The sequence below is a fragment of the Rhinatrema bivittatum genome, chromosome 4 (assembly GCF_901001135.1).
Source record: "Rhinatrema bivittatum chromosome 4, aRhiBiv1.1, whole genome shotgun sequence".
NCBI classification, from domain to species: Eukaryota; Metazoa; Chordata; class Amphibia; order Gymnophiona; family Rhinatrematidae; genus Rhinatrema; species Rhinatrema bivittatum.
This window is the reverse complement of record NC_042618.1, coordinates 124091711-124115421: the sequence shown is the minus strand read 5'-3', so window position 1 is coordinate 124115421 and position 23711 is coordinate 124091711. Positions and strand designations below refer to the sequence as shown.

General features: G+C 44.3%; 1 protein-coding gene across 11 annotated transcripts in view; it reads left to right on the top strand.

Annotated features, from left to right (window-relative positions):
• MTA1 (metastasis associated 1) overlaps positions 1-23711 on the top strand; it is an 885916-nt gene that overhangs the window by 484979 nt on the left and 377226 nt on the right. For all 11 annotated transcript variants that reach the window (XM_029598824.1, XM_029598817.1, XM_029598815.1 and 8 more), the window contains one exon: positions 8147-8298. In XM_029598824.1, coding sequence (XP_029454684.1) covers positions 8147-8298 — 152 coding nt within the window. The remainder of the gene's footprint in view (positions 1-8146; positions 8299-23711) is intronic.

Below are 23711 nucleotides of genomic sequence, written 5' to 3'. Positions count from 1 at the left end.
GGCCTTGACAAGTATGGTTTCCCATACTTCTAGACCTCTCGATCAGAGAACCAATTCGCCTGGGTGTAGCTCGCACTCTCATAACTGAGGATCAGGGTTGGTTGCGCCTTCCCAACCTTCAATCCCTATCCCTGACAGCATGGATGTTGAAAGCTTGATCTTACAACCACTCAATCTTTCAACCAATGTCTCTCAAGTGCTTATAGCTTCACATAAACCTTCAACACGAAAGAACTATTCTTCAAAATGGAAAAGGTTTACTGTGTGGTGCACAGCAAAGAACATTGACCCTTTCTCCTGCCCCACAACTTCTCTACTAGACTAGTTATGCCATCTTTCAGATTCTGGTCTCCAGACATCATCTATAAGAGTACATTTAAGTGCAATCTCAGCTTACCATAACAAGATGGGAGATGCACCAATATCCATACATCCTCTTGTCAGTAGATTTATGAGAGGTTTAATTCACCTTAAACCACCAATTCGGCCACCTGTCACAGAATGGGACCTGAATCTGGTATTAACAAGGCTCATGCATTCTCCTTTCGAACCCATGACTTCCTGTGCCCTTAAATTTCTCACATGGAAGACTATCTTCCTCATAGCTATTACATCAGCTAGAAGGGTTAGTGAGTTACAAGCACTTGTCACGTACTCACCCTACACAAAATTCCTACATGATAGAGTGGTTCACTGTACACATCCAACATTCCTCCCTAAAGTAGTTATGGAATTCTACTTGAACCAGTCCATAGTTTTGCCCACATTCTTTCCAAAGCCTCATTCTCACCAAGGGGAACCGGCCTTATATACCCTGGACTGTAAAAGTGTGCTAGCGTATTACTTAGACCGCACTGCAGTCCACAGGAAATCCACTCAACTCTTTGTTTCTTTTGATCCAAACAAACCAGGTAATCCAGAGGGGAAACAGACTCTCTCCAACTGGCTAGCAGATTGCATAGAATTCTGTTATGAACAAGCAGGCCTTCCTCTCCAAGGGCGAGTAAAGGCGCATTCAGTAAGAGCAATGTCAACCTCAGTAGCACACTATCGTTCAGTGCCAATTCTTGACATATGTAAAGCTGCAACATGGAATTCTCTTCACACTTTTGCAGCTCATTACTGTTTGGACAAAGAAGGATGACAAGATTCAGCCTACGGACAATTTGTCTTAAAGAACTTGTTTCCAGTATAACCCCAACTCCTTCTACATCCAACCTGCTGTGATCTTCGGTTGCCTCATTTTCACCGACAATACTTCAGTGTTGCTTCACTACAAAATGACTTAGCCTCTAGCTTGCTAATCACCCATATGTGAGGACTAGCATCCTGCTTGTCCTGGGATAAAGCAAAATTGCTTACCTTGTAATAGGTGTTATCCCAGGACAGCAGGATGTAGTCCTCGCGAAACCCACCTGCCACCCCGCGGAGTTGGGTTCGATACGTTTTATTATTTTATTTTTACTAAAGCTTATTGCTACATATGAGACTGAAGGGAGACCCCTGTGGCTGAGAATATCATGGCATGACGGGCATGCTCAGTGGGCTCAGAGTGCCAGTCAAAAGTTTCCAGAAACTTTGACAGAAAGTTTTCCGCAATAGGGCTCCCTCAATGACATCACCCATTTGTGAGGACTACATCCTGCTGTCCTGGGATAACACCTATTACAAGGTAAACAATTTTGCTAACTCACCCCATCCCCTATCCGCCCAATGCACGCCCACTTTTTTTGTGCATATATTTTAGGCGTATAAGAGACTTGTATGGTTAAGCAGTGACTGCTGAACATGGGCGCATATTCAGCAAGCTACTACTTAATCGCATAAGTCCCGCTTATCCAGCTAAATAGTGCTGAATGTGCTTTGAATATTGACCTCATGCAAAAATAAAGATTGAGAATTAAAGTAATAGGGTACTTGCCAGGTTCTTGTGGCCTAGTTTGGCCTCTGTTGGAAACAGGATGCTGGGCTTGATGGATCCTCAGTCTGACCCAGCATCGCAGTTTCTTATGTCCTTATGAAAGAGTACGGACAAGCCGAAGGCCAAGAAGCCTGCAGTAAGTGACTTTTAAGGCCTGCATATGTGGGCACCAGGCACGCCATCTGCTATCGCTATTTGGGCCTGGGACCATCCATTAGGCCACAACAGTACTGCACCTGGAAGATGGAGGCCCCAAGGAATGTGCCGGTGGGTAAGAGCCTCAAGCCTCATTATGGATCCTCTCTTCATCAAGATGCAAAGTGTCATTGGGCTTCCAGCGCAAAATATTGAGGCAGGAAGTTCTGTTCCCCCACTCCCATGGCGCTGGCCTCCAGATGCACCTCAAGACAAGGGTTGAGTGTGATGTAGAAGTTTGTGTCACTGGAGGAGACACCAAGAAGAAAGCTGAAGCAGTATGGGGACTTCTTTCAGATCATCTCCCTCAGAGTCAAAGAAGAGATCAGAACCATCAGTGGGGCTTGGTCGTTTCACATCAAGCCATTTGTTTTATCCAGAACTAGGGTCAGGCAGGGTGCTATTGATGACCTCATTGCAGAGCTCACTTTCTAAGGCACAGTCAACACACTCAGTGCAGCAGATCACAGGACCATTGGTGTGATGGAGCATAGGTCCAAGACTCCTGCAATGACTATTATGGTGCAGAAGAAATTCCCAATGCCATCTATGGAGTGGGTTGCTAATCAACAGGAGTTAGAACCTAAGAAGAACATAAGAACATGCCATACTGGGTCAGACCAAGGGTCCATCAAGCCCAGCATCCTGTTTCCAACAGTGGCCAATCCAGGCCATAAGAACCTGGCAAGTTCCCAAAAACTAAATCTATTCCATGTTACCGTTGCTAGTAATAGCAGTAGTTATTTTCTAAGTCATCTTAATTAATAGCAGGTAATGGACTTCTCCTCCAAGAACTTATCCAATCCTTTTTTAAACACAGCTATACTAACTGCACTAACCACATCCTCTGGCAACAAATTCCAGAGTTTAATTGTGCGTTGAGTAAAAAAGAACTTTCTCTGATTTGTTTTAAATGTGCCACATGCTAACTTCATGGAGTGCCCCCTAGTCTTTCTATTACCAAAAGAGTAAATAACCTATTCACATCTACCCGTTCTAGACCTCTCATGATTTTAAACATCTCTATCATATCCCCCCTCAGCCATCTCTTCTCCAAGCTGAAAAGTCCTAACCTCTTTAGTCTTTCCTCATAGGTGAGCTGTTCCATTCCCCTTATCATTTTGGTAGCCCTTCTCTGTACCTTCTTCATCACAATTATATCTTTTTTGAGATGCGACCAGAATTGTACACAGTATTCAAGGTGCGGTCTCACCATGGAGCGAAACAGAGGCATTATGACATTTTCCATTTTATTCACCATTCCCGTTCTAATTCCCAACATTCTGTTTGCTTTTTTGACTGCCGCAGCACACTGAACTGACTATTTCAATGTGTTATCCACTATGACGCCTAGATCACTTTCTTGGGTTGTAGCACCTAATATGGAACCTAACGTAGTGTAAGTATAGCATGGGTTATTTTTCCCTATATGCATCACCTTGCACTTGTCCACATTAAATTTCATCTGCCATTTAGTTGGCCAATTTTCCAGCCTCACAAGGTCTTCCTGCAATTTATCACAATCTGCTTGTGATTTAACTACTCTGAACAATTTTGTATCATCTGCAAATTTGATTATCTCAATCGTCTTATTTCTTACCAGATCATTTATAAATATATTGAAAAGTAAGGGTCCCAATACAGATCCCTGAGGCACTCCACTGCCCACTCCCTTCCATTGAGAAAATTGTCCATTTAATCCTACTCTCTCTGTTTCCTGTCTTTTAGCCAGTTTGCAATCCACAAAAGGACATCGCCACCTATCCCATGACTTTTTACTTTTCCTAGAAGCCTCTCACGAGGAACTTTGTCAAACGCCTTCTGAAAATCCAACTATATTACATCTACCGGTTCACCTTTATCCACATGTTTATTAACTCCTTCAAAAAAGTGAAGCAGATTTGTGAGGCATGACTTGCCTTGGGAAAAGCCATGTTGACTTTGTTTAATTAAACCATGTCTTTATATATGTTCTATGATTTTGATGTTTAGAACACTTTCCACTAATTTTCCTGGCAATGAAGTCAGGCTAACCGGTCTGTGGTTTCCCGGATCGCCCCTGGAGCCCTTTTTAAATATTGGGGTTACATTAGCTATCCTCCAGTCTTCAGGTACAATGGATGATTTTAATGATAGGTTACAAATGTTTACTAATAGGTCTGAAATTTCATTTTTTAGTTCCTTCAGAACTGTGGGGTGTATACCATCCGGTCCAGGTGATTTTACTACTCTGCAGTTTGTCAATCAGGTCTACCACATCTTCTAAGTTCACTGTGATTTGATTCAGTCCATCTGAATCATTACCCATGAAAACCTTCTCCAGTACGGGTACCTCCCCAACATCCTCTACAGTAAACACTGAAGCAAAGAAATCATTTAATCTTTCCGCAATGGCCTTATCTTCTCTAAATGCCTCTTCAATCCTTGATCATCTAACGGTCCAACTGACTCCTTCACAGGCTTTCTGCTTCGGATATATTTTAAAACGTTTTTACTCTGAGATTTTGCCTCTACGGCCAACTTCTTTTCAAATTCTGCCTTAGCCTGTCTTATTAATGTCTTACATTTAACTTGCCAACGTTTATGCATTATCCTGTTTTCTTCTGTTGGATCCTTCTTCCAATTTTTGAATGAAGATCTTTTGGCTAAAATGCTTCTTTCACCTCTCCTTTTAACCATGCCGGTAATCATTTTGCCTTCTTTCCACCTTTCTTAATGTGTGGAAATCATCTGGACTGTGCTTCTAGAATGGTATTTTTTAACAATGACCACGCCTCTTGCACATTTTTTATTTTTATAGCTGCTCCTTTCAGTTTTTTTCTAACAATTTTTCTCATTTTATCAAAGTTTCCCTTTTGAAAGTTTAGCACGAGAGCCGTGGATTTGCATATTGTTCCTCTTCCAGTCATTAATTCAAATTTGATCATATTATGATCACTATTGCCAAGCGGCCCTACCACCGTTACCTCTCTCACCAAGTCCTGTGCTCCACTGAGAATTAGATCTAAAATTGCTCCCTCTCTCGTCGGTTCCTGAACCAATTGCTCCATAAAGCTATCATTTATTCCATCCAGGAACGTTATCTCTCTAGTGTGTCTCGATGATACATTTACCCAGTCAATATTGGGGTAATTGAAGTCTCCCATTATTACCACACTACCAATTTGGTTAGCTTCCCTAATTTCTCTGAGCATTTCACTGTCCGTCTCACCATCTTGACCAGGTGGACGGTAGTATACTCCTATCACTATAGACTTCCCCGACACACAAGGGATTTCTACCCATAAAGATTCAATTTTGCATTTAGTCTCATGCAGGATGTTTATCCTGTTGGACTCTATGCCTTCCCGGACATAAAGCGCCACACTGCCTCCTGGGTGCTCCTCTCTGTCATTGCGATATAATTTGTACTCCGGTATAGCACTTTCCCATTGGTTATCCTCCTTCCACCATGTCTCTGAGATGCCAGTTAAGTCTGTCATCATTCACTGCTATACATTTTAATTCTCCCATATTACTTCTTAGACTTCTGGCATTAGCATACAAACATTTCAAAGTTTGTTTTTTGTTTGTATTTTCATTCTGCTTTTTAATTGATAGGGATAAGTTAGAATTTTTTAGCTCAGGTGAGTTTTTAGTTACAGGCACTTGGACTTGTTGGTGCAGCTGGCATAAATTGCCTCATCTCCAGCTGCCTTTGTGGCAAGGGATGCTCCCGTGGTGCTGGGTTCCTCTTCAGCTTTACCAGTAGCCCTAAGCAAGGATAAGCTGATCTGGGTTTCTGAAAAGGATGTCTCTCCTCCTTCAACTCTAGTTCAGAAAGTCCCTCAACTAGTGAGATATCAGTTATCAGAGCTGGTAAAGAATTTATTTGCATAAGACTGAGAGGGAAATTTGAACCACACTTGTCCAACATGGAGGACATTTTATCACCTATGTTAGGGTATACTTCACCGCTAGAGCTTCCAGGGATAGGTGTAAGTCCTCACCATGAGGTGATAGATTCTTCAGGCAAGTCCCTTCATGAATCAGAGGATGAAGAAGGTATGCTTCGTCCGCTCTGCAATCATTCCAGGTGTTTTTCTACTGGATCAGCAGAGATCACTGTCTTTGTCGCCTTTTCTTTATCATCTGGCTCATGGCTTAGTGTTCCCTTGTGATCAGGATTCCAAGATTTCATGTACATTCCATTTGATCTTCTTTTGGACTTGTCACACCATACCTCCTTTCTGCATCTGACTCTGTCCTCGAAAGCTCATGCCTCAATAAATTGGTTAGTCTATAAGGTGCCATCCACCTCTTGTCATTTTTGCTATACCAGACTAAAATGGCTATTTCTATGAAGATCTCCCCTCTGGAGAATCTCTGCTTCTACAGGTTCTTGAATAAGCTGGCAAAGTTTCTGGCAGTATTAGGCAAGAAAAGGACTTGAGAACAGACATGTTTGGGCTCCTTTAATTCCTTAACCCTCAGCAGATTTTGGGGCTATGCCAGTTCATAATCTTCTCCAGGATCTGCAGATGAGTATGTGGAAGATGCCTATATCATGCCTTCTGATACTAAATCTGCAGTTCTTTGGGAATTCATAGTAGTCTTGGCTTTACTCACAAAATCTTCTGAGTTAGTGGACTTGAAGTTTTTCATCTGGAAAGTGTTGTTTCTTGTGGCCGTCACTTTGGCTTCATATTCAACACACCTGCAGTTTTTTCCCAATAGGATGGTTCTATGAACACACCCCATGTTCCTTCCAAAAGTGGTGTCTGCGTGCCATTTTAATCAAGTTATTATGCTTTCAGCATTCTTTCCAAGAACTCATGTGCACAAAGTAGATCGGTATCTTCACTCTTTAGACTGTAAGAAATTCTTGGCATATTATCTAAGAGAACTCAACCTTACCATCAGGTTTTTCAATTGTTCCTATCATTTAGTCTCAATAGATTGAGAAGGGCAGTTGCCAAACAAACTCTGGGTACTTGCCAGGTTCTTATGACCTGGATTGGCCACTGTTGGAAACAAGATGCTGGGCTTGATGGACCCTTGGTCTGACCCAGTATGGCATTTTCTTATGTTCTTATGTTCTTAATTGGCTAGAGGACTGTATCGCATGCTATTATGCACTTGTTCACTTACAGATTACAGACTCTGTCAAGGCTCATTGAGTGAGAGGCATAGTAATTTCAGTGGCTCATCTCAGGGCCACTTCTATGGAAGACACATGCAAAGCTACTACTTGGCCATTTGTGCACACCTTTATGTCCTATTACTATTTGGAGAACATGTCCCAAGGAAACAGTAACTTCAGACAAACAGTTCTGCACTGCTTATTCATCCAGTAGTACACTCTTCACTTGGTGGGGCTAAGTTGTCTTTAAGTGCTTCTGCTGTGCAACCCTCAGCTTAGGACTCCCCATGTGTAATGGCTGATTTTATGCCTGCTAGTTGGAGAAAGCAAGTTTGCTTACCTGTAAACAGGGTTCTTCATAGTCAGCAGCATCAATTAGAGTTGCTTAATACCCCCACCAACCTCCTGTAGAGTCAACTCTCTCAGGAAAGCTTAAGCGCTGCTGAGGGATTCATGAGGCAGCACACACAGCAGAACTCCTGCACATGCTCAGTAAAGTTGGCACCATTGGATGACATCTCATGTGCAATAATGTCTAATTCATTCTGCTGTTTATGGAGAACCTTGTTGACAGGTAAACAAACTTGCTTTATGTAGTCCTGTGACTAATTTGGGAAAGTCTGAATATTAGATGTTCATAAATAAAAAATATAAATCTTTGTGTTCTCTTTCTACATATCATTCAAGATTTGGGAAGACAAATTTAGCACCCATGATCTAAGAGTTCGGTCGTTCTTGGCAAACTATAAACAACAATATAACATTAGGAAGCGTATTTGTGGTATACTATTCTGATAGCATTCATTGTCCATTTGTATTTATCAGGAAATGTTATTTATTCAAAAAGGCTAATAAAATCTGAAAAACAATCTTGTTTTAAGAATTTCCTTTAACTTTGCTATCCATAGCCACACAGTCTTACCAGTGGTATTCTTGGGGTCCTCCTAACATGCAGTGCCGTCTTTGTGCATCCTGTTGGACATATTGGAAGAAGTATGGTGGCTTGAAAATGCCAACAAGATTAGACGGAGAGCGTCCAGGACCAAACCGCAATAACATGGTATGTGTTTATACTTATGCTGCCTGCTTAGCAGGTTTGTGTAGAATTCATTTTATAACGTCTTTAAATATCGGAGGGAATTGTGAATTGATTCCTTGCATAATTTGAGGACAACATGCCTGATCACCCCACCCCTGCAGTGATTGACTGGAATGGTAAATCCCTAGTTGTATGTCTTTTGTGTCAATGGCTGTTGGATATTAATAAACCATGCATTTTATTTTTAGGTCTATGAAGTCAGCTCTATGAAAGAGCTGACTTTTCTGGGATGACAATTTAATGGTCTACCAAAGGAAGGTTTCAGTAATGAATTACAGCCTTACATTTTAAGTGCATTGTACCTTTTCACGTAGATAAGCAGCTAAATTAGCCAATGCTGTATGGGTACATCCTCTGTGCCACTAGGTGGTGGAGCTCTCAAAGTCTAGTAAAGTCTTTTAGCTAGGTGCTCCCACCCTCCTATATCCTGACAGGATTACCTCAGGCTCCTCAGTCAAAATTTTTCCGTGCAACGGGATGCACAGAGCTCTCCCTGCTCCTCACATTTACTTCATAAAAAACAAAATACAAACAACGAATACATCTACATATCAAGATAAGAAAACAGAAGAAAGAAGAGAAGAAGGAAAATAAAAAAATGCCTCAGATGACTTGCCCTCACGAGATTGTAACAAACATCTGGGGGCACCTCCTCCCCCCCTTCCAGCCTATTGTTTTTCCGCCTCTCGGGGAACCTCACGGTTCACCCGGGGCCGGCACCAAGTGAAATCCAAGGGAGGAGCGCTAACGCCACAGTCAGTCGACTCATGGCAATTAGACAAGCTGACCTGATACACCAGCGCACTGAGGCTTCAATCCCTCCTTCATTGTGGCAGCACTTTTGAGAATCCCCTGTGTCCGGGGACTCTCATCGGGCCATGCGCCCCTCTTTCTTGCTGACCTCCTCGGTAGCCTCTGGGTCCGACTGGGCTAGCATCGAGTTCAGCTTCCGTGGCATCCATGCCACATTCAGGAGGTGAAATGGTTGTATAGTAGACGAGGGGGTGAAGCACCGAAGCATAAAAATGGACGCCAGAGCGCCGCTACATCGATGCCAGCACCAGAGCACCTTGGTGTCAATGCGGGCGCCGGAGCACCATGACGTCGTCAAGGGTACCGGAATGCAAAGTCGTTGACGCAGGCGCCGGAGCACCATGACATCGATGCAGGTACCGGAGCCCCATGGCGTCGACAAGGGTACCGGAACACGAAGTCCTTGACGCGGACGCGTCGAAGCGTCGACGCAGGCGCCTGCGCACTGAGACTTCGACGCGGATTCCCAAGCGAGACATCGACACAGGCGCCACTGCTTCAATATGAGGTGCAGGGCTCGAGTGACAGCAAGTCGAGGTACCATTATTTGCGCCAGGGCAGCAATGCCGATGGCCCGTGGTCTTGCCACCAGCTTGGGCACACCAGCCTATTTCCAGTATTAATAAAATAATAATAATAATAATAATAAACAAAGGCGCTGCTCAAGACTGAAGGTCGGCCGCACCAGGACATTGGCGTGGACGCAGAGCGCATAGAGCACGCCAAGGCCTTGACATGAACACCGGGCACGCCAGTCCATCGGTGCCAGTAACGAGTGCACTGCCACTGTTGTGCCCGCTAACCGCCTGCCAACATCGCATCAAATGCATCACACCTACAAAATGAGCCCCTCAAACCACGCGAAGGCCTACAAGTGGTTTAAAAAAAAAAAAATAAAAAATAAAAAAAAAAAAAAATATATATATATATATATATACCAACAAATTTCCCAACAAATTCTTGTCAGGGTATAAAGCACTGTTGTAACATGTAATAAAATATTTCAAAGAATATGATGAAATCAGTGAGTTCTACCAACTGCACAGTGAGTTCTACCAACTGCACAGTGAGTTCTACCAACTGCACAGTGAGTTCTACCAACTGCACAGTCCTTCAAGGTCGGTCAAGTGCTATCATGACCCCCCCCAGGAGCAGTCCCCTTCTACGTGTGAGGCTGATCGGCAACCTGGAGTTTTTTGTCCAGTTCCTACTGTACCGGTGGGTCCTACCACACCTCCCAGTTGACAGTTTTGGGAAGACTGCCTGAGAAACTTCCCTTCTTACTTCCCAACATTTGTCACATCGACTTGCAATCAAAATAAAAGATTCGTCTTTATATCCTAACATTCACCTTCCGTATCACTCCGTGATGGTTGAGCCGGCGATGCAAACGTCTGTAACTCCAAGATCCATTCCAAAACACCGCCGATTATATTTATTTTGAACTTTTATATACCGACGTTCATGTAGAAAATAATTATCATACATACATATCATACAAACATACATAATCACTCGATATGTACTTCGCAAACCATTGCCTTTGAAGCGTCTTTCTTTATTTGCAGGCTCTAAAAAAAAAAAATAAAATAAAAAAAAGGACCACAATTCCAACGAGCCTTGCCCGATACCTTGACCTCTAAGAAAAGTGGAGGCACCTCCTGAACTTCGTTTCCAAAGCTGAGGTCTCTTTTTAAGATTTGAAAGATACCTGGGCACCCATCCGCCTTCTGTGGTTACATGCGGGCGCCATGTGAGAAGTTGTTTCACGACAGCTAGGCATATTTACTGTGTCATCCGGACAATTTCTTCAGAAATCAGTTCACCAATACAGACACAGTGCTTAAGAAACAGTAAACAGCAATCCCTTTCATAACATCTCCTCCACTTCTATCTTTGTCAACACATTAATGATCAACCTCGATCTCTACCGAGGATCAACTTAAAAAAAAAAATGTATTACTAAATAAATGACCTTCATGCCTTACTCCTGTTGGGGGCCACCTGTCGTGGCACCAAGCTAATCAACAGCACGCACTTCTCAGTGTACTGTGACACCTCATCAGTCGCGGCATCCTACGGATCCTCAACCTCCAACACCCCAGTCGTCTTTTTCTTTTTCGAAGTCATAAGGCTCCCATCATCACCTCTGAGATGAAGTTTATCCACTTCTTTCCAAATCTGAAGTCACATTATATTGGATCAGTGAGTCTTCTCTGTAATCCACTTAACATTTCGCAAACATCAGATTCTATAGTACCTCCAGTTTCTAAAGAAAATTGTAATAATTAATACAGAATGGCTTCTCTTAAGTCTATTCTTCCGTCCTTCATCCTGGGACCGCACTGCCTTTGAAACAGGCATAGGCTTGCATTTTAATGCACCCCAGTGCCTGTTGACCTCTGTTTTTTTTAGGCGGACAACCATTCCGTCCCATACAGGATTATTCCATTCGACCTTGCTTCTTCCCCCAGAGTTTTCACCAAATACTGGGCACTGGTAGAGGCACACCATTTGTCGTCATATGGAGCAATATTTTCCTCTCAGGATGATTGACTCCTAGTACCGTCCAATCCACCGCTACTAAGAAGCGATCTTGACAAACAGTTTTTGACCTAGGCAACCTAGGACTCCTAATCTACAAAAAAAAAAAAAAAAAGTCCACATTGCAGCCTATTCAACCTGCAATTCATAGGAGCCTACATCGCAAAGTTCATGACAAGGCTTTCCTACCTCACCCGAGAGCATTAACCCTCTCCACGTGGTCTCCATCTCTATTTCACAGTACTTCAGTGTTAACTCGCCAAGCCCTAACTGTTCTGGGGCATGTAAGGCAGCCATCTACGTAGTTACGCATCCGCATCTACATATCCGCCATCTGCAATTCGGCCTCAAGCACCAATGAACTCCATTTTTCTCCATACATTGTTCACTCATCCCTTGGAAACAAATAATTTTTCAGGAAGTGGATAAGCGGAAGTGCAAGGGGTGTTACACCAACCCTTCCCCCCTCCATAAAAAAAAAAGAGGGTGGTCTCACAATGGTAGCTCCTCCCATTGCCATATCAACGGGCTCTCCCTCTGCGTTCCCTGTGGCGTATTATAATAATCACCACAGCTTCTGAATGAATTACAGACACAAGTTCTATCGACTTCGTACACACATACACTTTCCAGAGCTCACAGCGGTCACACGTGCCCGTCTGACTTTCCAGGATCCCCCACAAGGGACTCATAGTCAGGATTCACACGGAATCCAACTTCCAATGTTCTTTTTCAACAAACCAGAGAATCCGCTTCTTGGAATCTTTATGATGAGCCAGTTCAGATGCTAGATCATGCTCACTGAATATCCATCTCCTTTCAATCATTTTTCACTCCTGCAAAGGAGAATTAAATACAAAGGTAACTCAAGAGATATTCTCACTAAGAGGTATAACTATAAATGGATCTCTTGCAACACTGTACAAGAGGAAAATGTACAACTTATTCCTTTGGTCTGAGCACACTCAGACTCCAGCCGCCTTCTCATCCATTGGTCGCAACACATATTTATGCATTCCCTCCGATACCAATCATCTCTCGAACACTCCAGAGATGCATAGAAGACCAGGGGATAACCATAATCACGGATATGCACAAAAAAACCCCCAAAAAAACAAGCGGATCTCTTCCTCATCATGGCCAGGATCATGGCCATCATGGCCAGGATGTCCATGGTACAGTTGTCTACGGTGGCTTTCGATTCGCAACCCAGTTCTCCTGGATGCAGCTCACGGCTTCTTCCCTGAACAAGGGAGCATCCTCTCCACTCCTCCCTGCACCTTAGGGCATGGAGATTGACGGGCTCACTTATCAACGCTTTTTTCTCCTATTCTCAGGAGAACTATCCATCACATTCAAGTACCGGGAGAGTTGTCCCGCCACGCTACCGGGTAATCAACGGGTGTATCCCCCTTGACTTGCCTACCTGGCTGACTTCTGTCCTCCCTCCATGTACTATACAGTAGGGACATTGCGACTCCTCGCTACGAGTTCCTGTACGCACCATAATAGCTTATCGCCTTCATCTCTATGAAGGACCTAGTTCATGTTATTCCTTGGTATACAGATTCATATAGGGCATATTGCACCTACATCCACCTTTACAAAACCACCGGTGCCGTGGCACATTAACATGATTCTTGAACCGATAATGTCTTTCATCCTTTGCATCTCTGGACACTTGTCACCTTCGATACCTCTCAGGGAGGGTGCTTTTCCTGGTCGCTTTGACTTCTACAGGAAGACCAAGTGTGTCGCAAGCATTGCTTCACTACCCTCTTTATCTTTAGTTCCGCACTTGCCCGAAATTTCCACTAACATTAATACCCAGTCTTCTGCATTAACCAGACCCTCACTTTGCCCAGGTTCCATCCAAAATTTCTTGCAAATCACAATGAGGCAAAGTTTACATACCTTTCATGGTAAACGTGCGCTGGCTACAAAGTCGCACTCTATCACCCAGTCGACCATCACAGCTGTTTCTCTCGTCAATCCAGATGCTTATAGGCATCCAGTGTCGAAAATACATTTATCCACAAAGATATCTAATTATCTCCATTTCAGCTATAATAGAAAGTCGCACTCGCTATCTGCCACACTAGGGACACATCTTGTCCATGAAGAGCGACCAGGAAGGTGGAGGATCTTCATAGGATGACGTACGAGGAGAGATTGAAGAATCTAAATATGTACACCCTGGAGGAAAGGAGGAGCAGAGGTGATATGATACAGACTTTCAGATACTTGAAAGGTGTTAATGATCCAAAGACAACGACAAACCTTTTCCATAGGAAAAAAATCAGCAGAACCAGGGGTCACGATTTGAAGCTCCAGGGAGGAAGATTCAGAACCAATGTCAGGAAGTATTTCTTCACGGAGAGGGTGGTGGATGCCTGGAATGCCCTTCCGGAGGATGTGGTGAAGACCAGAACTGTGAAGGACTTCAAAGGGGCGTGGGATAAACACTGTGGATCCATAAAGTCAAGAAGCCGCCAATGAAGAGTGGGTGATTCGCCAGAATGATGGCTACTGCCTGGAGACAACACCCTTATTAAATAAACATACACATGCTTACTGTGACTCCAACATCGCTCTAAGCTTCAACAGCAAGAGGAAATGTGGTAAAAAGGATTCACACTCACAAAGAGGGGAGTAGCTGGCTTGTTACGGCGGTTACTACCCCAAATCAAATAAGCCTGATACTTCACTTTCAATGCATATACAGCATAGTTCTCTGCTTCAACGGCAGGGGAGAAGAAAAACTGATACTTCACACATCCAGCAGAGCTCTCTGCTTCAACGGCAGGGGAGAAGAAAAGAGGGTTCGCACTCACAAAGCGGGGAGTAGCTGGCTTGTTACGGCGGTTACTACCCCAAACCAAATGTGCCTGATACTTCACTTTCGATGCATATCCAGCATGGCTCTCTGCTTCAACAGCATGGGAGAAGAAAAACAACCAATAAGGGCTCTATAACATAGTCTGGGTAAAACAAATAAGCATGGGTGTAGCTTGCTGATTGCGGCGGCTACTACCCCTAACTAATCAAGCTAGATATTTCACTTGGATGCAGCTCCATCACTGCTCTCTACATTAAAGGTGGGGGTGGAAGGGAAAAAGAACCAAGAGCTAAGAGAAACAGATAAGTACGAGAGAAAAAAATGTGTGAAGCTTGCTGGGCAGACTGGATGGGCCATTTGGTCGTCTTCTGCCGTCATTTCTATGTTTCTATAACTGGCAACCTCGATTGCCTCTCTCGCCATCAAGTGCCTCTTAGGAATATCTGTGAAGCGGCGACATGGTCATTGCTACACACTTTTTCACATCCCACCAGTATTTACACAATCAGACGGTGGATGATCCTTTTGCGACGGACTATCCTACAGAAGTGCAAAATTCCAAACAAATACAGCCTTCATAGGGACTGTCCACCACTATTATCGTATTGAGCAAAAAAAAAAAAGTAAATGACACATACTGGCTGCTCAATACGTCAGCTGGGGACTCCCATATACAGCATGGCTAATTCAGCTGCTTATCTACGTGAAAAGAGCAAGTTTGCTTACCGTAAATGATGTTTTCCATAGATAGCAGATGAATTAGCCATGCTAACCCGCCCGCCTCCCCAGACAGTTCTAGCATACCTACCTTGCTTTGATACTGACTGAGGAGCCTGAGGTAATCCTGTCAGGATATAGGAGGGTGGGAGCACCTAGCTAAAAGACTTTACTAGACTTTGAGAGCTCCGCCACCTAGTGGCACGAAGGATGTACCCATACAGCATGGCTAATTCATCTGCTATCTACGGAAAACACTGTTTACGGTAAGCAAACTCCTCATATATGCTCAGCTATAATGGGCAGGGAAGGCATGAATATGCATGCAGAAAAGCCTTATTGTAATATTTAAAATGAGTTAGATTTGATTGTATGCATATGTCTCTTTCCCTTGTGAGTTGCTGGTTCTTAAAGCTCTTTCAGTCTTTCTGTATGCCTATTTTTCTCTGATTTCTATCTTTCTATGAAACAATTTTCTTAAAATGGTAATGATGTTTTATAAAATTATGCAAGCAATAGCGAAATTATTATTCATTTATTTTTTTGTAAGATACCCTAAGTCAAAGAATCATACAAACTTAAAAATTAAGTACAAAAACTTTAAGTATTACAGAATGATATGAAAAAGAGGAACCAAAGAAGATTTCACCAAGGCAAATTATTTTTTAGTTGGATTTAGTTAGCCAGAAAATAATCAGCTCTAGGGAAGGGTGCCTGTTCTAATAAAGGGAAAAAAACCAGGTACAGAACCTGGAAGATATGCAACATTTTTAAATGCCTGAGTTTGTTCCAGATTTAGAAGTAAAAAAGAACATATTGAACCAGATGCACAGGATTTACTATAAGAATTCCTTCAGGTAGAGGAAAAATTTTAAATGAGTGACCCTTTCGTAACAAGTTAGTGAAGACTTTTTAGCAGAGATGGGGAATATACCTACTGAGGGGGGGGGGGGGGGGGAAGTGGACAGAATTTGTATTTGTGAGTGGTTTGCGGTCATTTGTGCAATTAAACCTGATTATCGCCAATTCAGTAAATTCAAATTAATGAGCTTATATAAGCCACCAAATCCAAGCTCAGAGTAACTTTACGACAAGGATAGGAGGAATATAATAAAACTGACCACAGTGATAGTAGTACAAAAATAAATCCAAATAAAAAGCATGAATTTCTCAGCATTCAGACAGGTTAATCCACGACCAATGGGTTATGCACCTCTACTAGCAAATGGAGACATCATGGTATATACATACCTCAGCATTAATATCAGCTCACCAGTATTCTCAGTCTCCAGCAGATGGATGTGCATCTCCCTACTGGGGATTGCTTGTTTAAAAAAAAACACAAAAAAACAGAAAGAAAGAAGGAGAAAAAATGAGATTAATCACATACTGTTTCTCCTGAGGTGATATCTGATGATCCCTCCCTCAGTTGAGTGCCTCGGTCCAGAAGCTGTACTCAGCCAGGAAGGGCTGAGCTCAGGTAAGGGAGAGAGAGAGAATTTTAGGGATTCCTCTTCTGGTCTGGTCTCCGAACCTTGGCACGCCAATCCGACGTTCGTTCCTGCCTCTGTGAGGGGATTGGGAAGTCATGGCAGCTTTGGCTCGTGAGCAGCCTATTGGCAAGGCCCTGCTCTCAGGCTTCTCTGAGATGCTGTGTAGTAGACTGCGGTGTCATTTGCACACCTTCTTTGCAAGTGTGCCGTGAAATGGTGACTGATGTCAGTTCGTGCCTTCACATTCAGGTTGGGCATCTGTCTGGACTTGCACGGTTTGGGCATTCAAATTTTGGGCTTCCGTAGTTCGAGCGTTCATCAAATCCTTGTGCGAGTACGTGCTTATGGGACATCCAGTCTCAAATATAGGCAACCCATACTTGAACGTCCTAATTTTGGGTATCTTTTTTTTGGGCATCCTGTCCGGGCTTGCCTTATGCAAATGCACAATTGGACGCACAATTGTCAGACACTTGTTTATAAGCGTACTGCTGGTGGACGGCTTATCAATGACGCCGGTAGCAATGAAGCCTAAGCGTCTTGTGAATTGCATTGCTTGCCATATTTTGGCATCACAGCAGGGTGTCCCCTCTAGTCTTGGCAGCTCTGCCTGGAGGCTCAGGGAAAGTTGTCTCTCACTGATTTTGCTGAGCAGGATACAGGAATGGGACCAGAGAGGGGATCTGTCAGAAGTTTCACGTGGTTTTAGGACTTCCCTAACTGGATTTTCAGCAGAGGCCACTCTGACAGCCTCTGGTTTTGATATGGATTCTTCCACCCTTCTTGGGTGCAAGTTTTTTCAAGGGCTGCAGTCCCTTCTACAGGCATGTTCAGCAGAGCCGGCCAAACCTGGAAGTTCAGGATTGCAAGCTTCAGAATCCCGCAAGTCTGTACCGCACATAAGCGTCTGAGTATGTCTCGACCTGCTGTGGATTCCACTGATGGGGAATCTGATGGCTCGAATGACGAGGGCGATCCTTACTCCCTGGAGGATGGAGAAATCCCTCTGGGTTTGGAGCCATATAGATGGGTTGCTGTCTCTCTTCTCCCAGACACTGACGATGCTGGGAGTGCCAGGTGCTGGTTCCATGTCTGAGCCAAAGAAGAATTGCAGTTTAGTTACCTTGGTTGGTCTTGGTTGGGATGCTCCAGAAGCTAATTTTAAAAAAGAACGAGCCTTGGAAGGGCTGTACCCCCTGGTTCCAGCAGCGAGAGAGCAGTTGCGTTTTCCGACAGTGGATGTGCTGGTGAGTGCAATCTCCAAGCAGACAATTTTTCCTGTAGAAAGGGGAGAAGCATTGAGGGATACACAGGATAGGAGAACTGAGGCTATCTTTTCGCAGGCCTTTCAGGGGATAGTAATGAATTGCAGTTAGCCTCTTGTTGTTCCCTGGTGGTTCATGCTTCCTTGCTTCTATTTCAGGAAGTCGATGAGACTGTGTTGAATACCGGGACAGTGATGGAAAGACAGCCATTATTTTGGTGGATGCGGGTTGCGCCTTGGTCCGTCCCTTTCCCAGAGGGGTGGCTCCAGTGGTAGCAGTCAGGCATCAGCTGTGGCTGAGAATTTGGTCAGCTGATACAATTTAAAGTCTGGTTTTATGAAATTTCCCTGTAAAGGATTATTTTTGTTCTGGGAGCGAGTTGGAGTAAATGGGCAATTGGTGGGGTAAGTCCCGGGTTCCTTGATTGCCAGAGGATAAAAAGGAGGCACCGCACTCTGTCGGCACAAGTGGCTATGCTAAGGATTTCAGACATTTTCGACTTTACAGAGGAGCGACTTCTTAGAAGGCTCGACCTCTGAGTGGGTCTGTCCTTTCAGCCCAGGCAGCCCAGATGGGGCGTGGGCTCGGGTAGTGATACCTAACAGCCCCTTCAATGAAAGTGTGCCAACCTACCTCCTAGAACATGAAATGGGGGTTTGCCTACTCCTTTCATCGTAGGTGGGTCAAGATCATGTCAGACCAGTGGATTCTGGAGATGATAATGAACAGCTATGCTCTGGAGTTTCTGTGTTCCTCAGGATGTCTTCATGGCATCTCCCTGCGACTCTCCAGAATAGAGGCTGGCAGTAGAGGTTACATTGTCGAAGCCCCTGAGCTGGTGGGCTATGATTCTAGATCTTAAAATACAGGCCATTATTTTATTTATTTCATTGTACCCAAGAAGGAGGGTTCCTTTTGCCCCATCCTGGTCCTAAAGGGAGTCAATCATCATTGCAAGTGGCTCGTTTATACATGGAATCCTTATGCTTGGTGAAAATGGCAGTACAGTTGGGGGAGTTTCTTACATTTCTGGATTGTAAAAGGCATATCTTCATATTCGCGTTTGGCTGGAGCATCAACGTTTCTGCGGTTCGCTGTTTTGGGGCACCATTATCAGTTTTGAGCGCTACTTTTTGGTTTGGCCACCTCGCCCAGGACCTTCTCCAAGGTCTGGTGGTGGTATCAACAATGTTGAGACAGGATAGCATTCTGGTCCACCTGTATCTAGACATTGGGCTAATTTGGGCCAAGAGCATGGAAGAGAGACTTCAGGCCTCACACAAGGTTGGTCTCCCTGCTGCAGTAACTAAGTTAGGTACTGAACTTGATGAAGAGCAATGTACAACCGTCTCAGATGCTGGAGTGTCTTGTGTGTTCCTGCTAGAGGTTTCATTCAGAAATTGACAGAAGCAATTCGCCCAGCAGTATGGTCTTACCTGCAGGTGCTCGGTTGATGGCAGCCAGCCTAGAAGTGGCTCCATGGGCAAGGGCACATATGCATCCTCCTCAGTGTACACTACTTGCACAATGGAGTCCATAGGACTTCTCAATACGGCTTCAGTTACTGGTCGAGATTAGCATCCAAATGCAGTGGTGGTTGGAAGTGGATCTTCTAAGGAAGGATGTTTCTTTATGAACACAGGACTGTCTGGTACTCACAACAGATATGAGCCTCCAGGATTCGGGGGCTCACTGTCAGGAGTTGATGGTGCAGGGGCACTTGAGTGCAGAGGAGTCTCTCTGGAACATCAATTGTCTGGAAGCATGTGCTGTTTGGTTGGCATGCTTGCGGTTCATTGACTGCTTGCAAGGTAAGGCGCTCCAAGTACTGTCAGACAGTGTGACAACAGTGGCTTATATCAATTGCCAGGCAGGCAACAAGAGCCAGCAAGTGTCACAGGAAATATTCCAGCTCTTCTAATGGGGGGGAGGTACATCTTCAGGAGATCTCCACCTCCCACCTTGTGGGAAAAGACAATGTAAGAGTCAATTTTCTCAGCAGACAGTCTGGATCGAGGAGCATGGGAATTTTCGGATGAAGCGTTCCAGCTCATAGTGGGCTGATAAGGCCTACCATTTCTAAACTTGCTGGCAACATCACACAATGTGAAGGTTTCTTCTCCTTTTTTTCAGGCGTTGGGGAGATCTGAAGCCCTTGGGCATCGATGTTCTCGACAAGAGTGGTCGGAAGGCAAGCTTCGCTATGCTTTTCTCCATGGCCCATGTTGGGCAGAGTGATTTGGAAGATCGAAAGACACATGGGGCTGGTGCTTCTGGTGACTCCAGATTGGCCCAGGAGGCTATGGTATTCAGATCTGCAGAGGCTCCTGGTGGACTCTCCTTTCCAGTTACCGGTCCACCGGGACCTATTCTTTGTGTAGATCTATCTCGATTTTGTCTTATGGTATCATCCTTGAAAGGGCTCAGTTGCTGAAGCATGGATATTCCGCTGCTGTCAATTCCACCTTGCTTCAAGCACGAAAGTTCTCCCCCTTTTTAGCTTACTTTCGGGTTGAAGAGTGTTTGAAACTTGGTGTGAGGAATGAAGCATGCATCCTCGTTTGGTTAAGATACTGCTCATTTCGAAATTCTTATAGGATGGGTCACTTAACAGCTTGGCCCTTAAATTCTTGAAGGAGCAGGTGGCAGCTCTGGTCTGTTTCAAGTGTTAGGTGAATGGCAGTCCCTTGGAGGCCCATCCAGATGTGGCCTGGTGTTGTAGGGGTGAAGTCTCTTCGACCTCCCTTGTGGTTGCTAGTGCCCTTTTTGAGCCTTAATCTGGTTTTAGGATTTTGACAATTTCCACTTTTCGACCTCTGCGTAGTCTCTCCTTGAGGTTAATTTTTTGAAGACTTTGTTTCTCGAGGTGGTTTGTTCTGCATGTCAGGTTCGAGCTGCGGACGCTTTCTTGCTGAGAACTGATCCAGCGGGTGACTCAGGAGGTGGTCCAACTTCGGGCTGTTCTGTCCTATTTTGCCAAAAGTGATCTCGGATTTTCATTTGAACTAATTGATTACCCTGATAATGCTCGACAGGGAGAGACATGTGGATGAATATTGTCTGTTGCGGATCTTGGATGTCAAGAGGCATCTGATGCGCTATTGGAGATTACTAATACTTCTTAGGAAGACTGAACACCTGTTTTGTTCTCCTCGGTGGAGATAAACAGGGTGAGTTAGCCTCATGGGCTACGTTAGCCCTTCGGGTTAAGGAAGTTATCACGGCGTGTTTGTGGATGCTGGGTAGACGTTACCTAAAGGAGGTTAGGGCTCATTCCACTAGGGCTCAGAAGGTGTCATGGGAGGAGCTTCAATTGTTGTCTCCCGTCGAGATTTGCCAACCTGTGACGTGCTGCTCCTTACAGACTTTTTCCAAGTATTTCCATCTGGATGTGCAGGTCTGGGAGGACACAGCCTCTGTGCATGCAGTGTTGGTTGGACCACAGGCAGCCTCCCACCCTGTTCAGGAGTACTTTTGTTCATCCCATTGGTCATGGATTAACCTTTCTGAATGCTGAGAAATGAGAAATTACTACTTAGCTGATAATTTCCTTTTCTCTAGTAAAGACAGGTTAATCTGCCTTTCTGCCCTTGGCTGCCAGTTTGTGGTTCTATGGTCCTCCTGAGTAGCTGCGTGTCCGTGGATAGCTGGTGTCAGTTTTAGTCCCTAGATTAGTGATGGTTACCCTCTTTGTCTAAACTCAGTGTTTCCTGTTGACTGAGTACTTGAGTTGTCTGTTTAAAAGTTATAATCAAGTATTAGTTTGTCCACAGTTGGCTTTTGTAGAGAATTCTGGCAAGCTGATGTCAGTGCTGGGGTATATATATATATAGACTATGTCGTCAGATTTGCTCTGTCTCCATCTGCTAGTAGAGGTGCATAATCCACTGGTCATGGATTAACCTGTCTTCATTAGAGAAAAGGAAATTTATCAGCTAAGTAGTCCTTTCTCAATATAATTTAACATAATTTTAAATATAGAAAAAAACATACATATTAGAGACATAACCATAAATTCAGTCAGTGGTGACATATATGTACCTACCATCAAATAAACTATGGAAAAATTACTTAAAATTAAGAGGAGGGCCACCCTATTAGCCTAAGAGTTTACGGCAGGTCAGAAAAGGCATGATTTAAAAGCATGCCTGAATTTCAAATCCGGTTCAACTGTTTGTTTCTGATATTGGATTATAAAGTATAGTTTGTGCACACTTTGGTTGGTAGGTGGTTTATAAATATTTTTAAATAATCTCCTACTTTAGAAAGCTGGTTTCTGCATCCAATCCAGCCTTAAACTCTTTAAGGACAGCATACTCAGTAGATCATAATGATCTAGTTGGAATATACCACCCCAAAAGATCCCTAAGTGTTTCATGGTCTTTTGTGCTGTGGTTAGGTTGACTCAACCTACAGGGAATGTCCCGTAGGTCCTCAGTAACAGCTGGCGGAGTTATGCTAGGAAGAGATGGATCAGGAACTTCACCTATACCAACCCCTTTCCCCTTAGGTTGAGCCCTTTGTTTTCAGGGGTTGGCAGGTCTTAGATGAGTCTCTAAGCAGATGGTGTGGGCATAGGTCTAGTATCAGGCTAGTGTTAGAGCCCGGTGGCAAGCTAGAAGGGTCAACATAAAGGCAAGAATCAGTGGTGGGCGGCAAGGAAGAACAGTCAGAGGCAGGCTACAGGCAGAATGATGAAAGGCTAGGATCAGATCCAGAAGTCAGTTTGAGAGAAGATGGAGGAGATAAGGAGAAGGACTGACACGGAAGGGCAGGCAGGAAGGAAGGTAAGGGCTGGATAAGATGAGGCAAGCTGGGCTGGAGAGACGAGGCATGCACAGGATCAAAAATGCAGGAAGACGCAGCAACTCACAACTACACATGATGTAGGCAACCTGTTGCTGATATGAAGGGAAGAATGCTTGAGAGTCCTATATAGGCCTGAGCCAATGACGTCAATGGTGGGCGCTGCGGGCCTTTACCTGCTACGGGCCCTTTGTCGTGCCCAGTCCGTTGCACAAGCACCTAGAAGGAGCTCCAAGAGTTGGTGGTAATAGTGGCGTCCTGAGCTATGGAACGAGCGTTTGGCAGCGTCCCAACATGATGGAGAGACCAGCAGGTTGATGGTGATGGGCGAGTATCACGAATCACAGGACCGTCCCGCGAACTGCTAAATGTAACGATACCCCCCCCCCCCCTTAAACTTCCTTAAGGTCCAGTGCTTCGGCTTTGAGGGAAATTGACAGTGGAACTCTTTCACCAGCAGAGGTACATTGAGATTGACTGCAAGCTCCCAGGGATTTTCTTCAAGACCATAACATTTGCACGCTATGAGATATTCCAATTTATTGTGTCGTCTGCGAGAGTCTAAAATCTCCTGAACCTCATAGTCCAGGTCTTCTTCTGAAGAAACCTCTCTGGATTTGGGAGACTGTTGGGGTGGCCAGGAAAGAACCAGTGGCTTCAGTAGAGACGTGGAATACATTGTCTATCCTTATGGTGGCAGGAAGTTTTAAGCTGATACGTTACTGGTTCAATTTGATGTAAGTCCGGGAAAGGGCCTATAAAGCGAGGTGCCAGTTGGAGACCAGGAATGCAGAGGCGTAGCTACTGTATACTTGACCAGGCCAGGTCTCCCTCTTGGAATTGCGGAGCTGGTCTGCGGCCTTTGAGATTAACTGATTGATTTGTGTCCATAGGCCC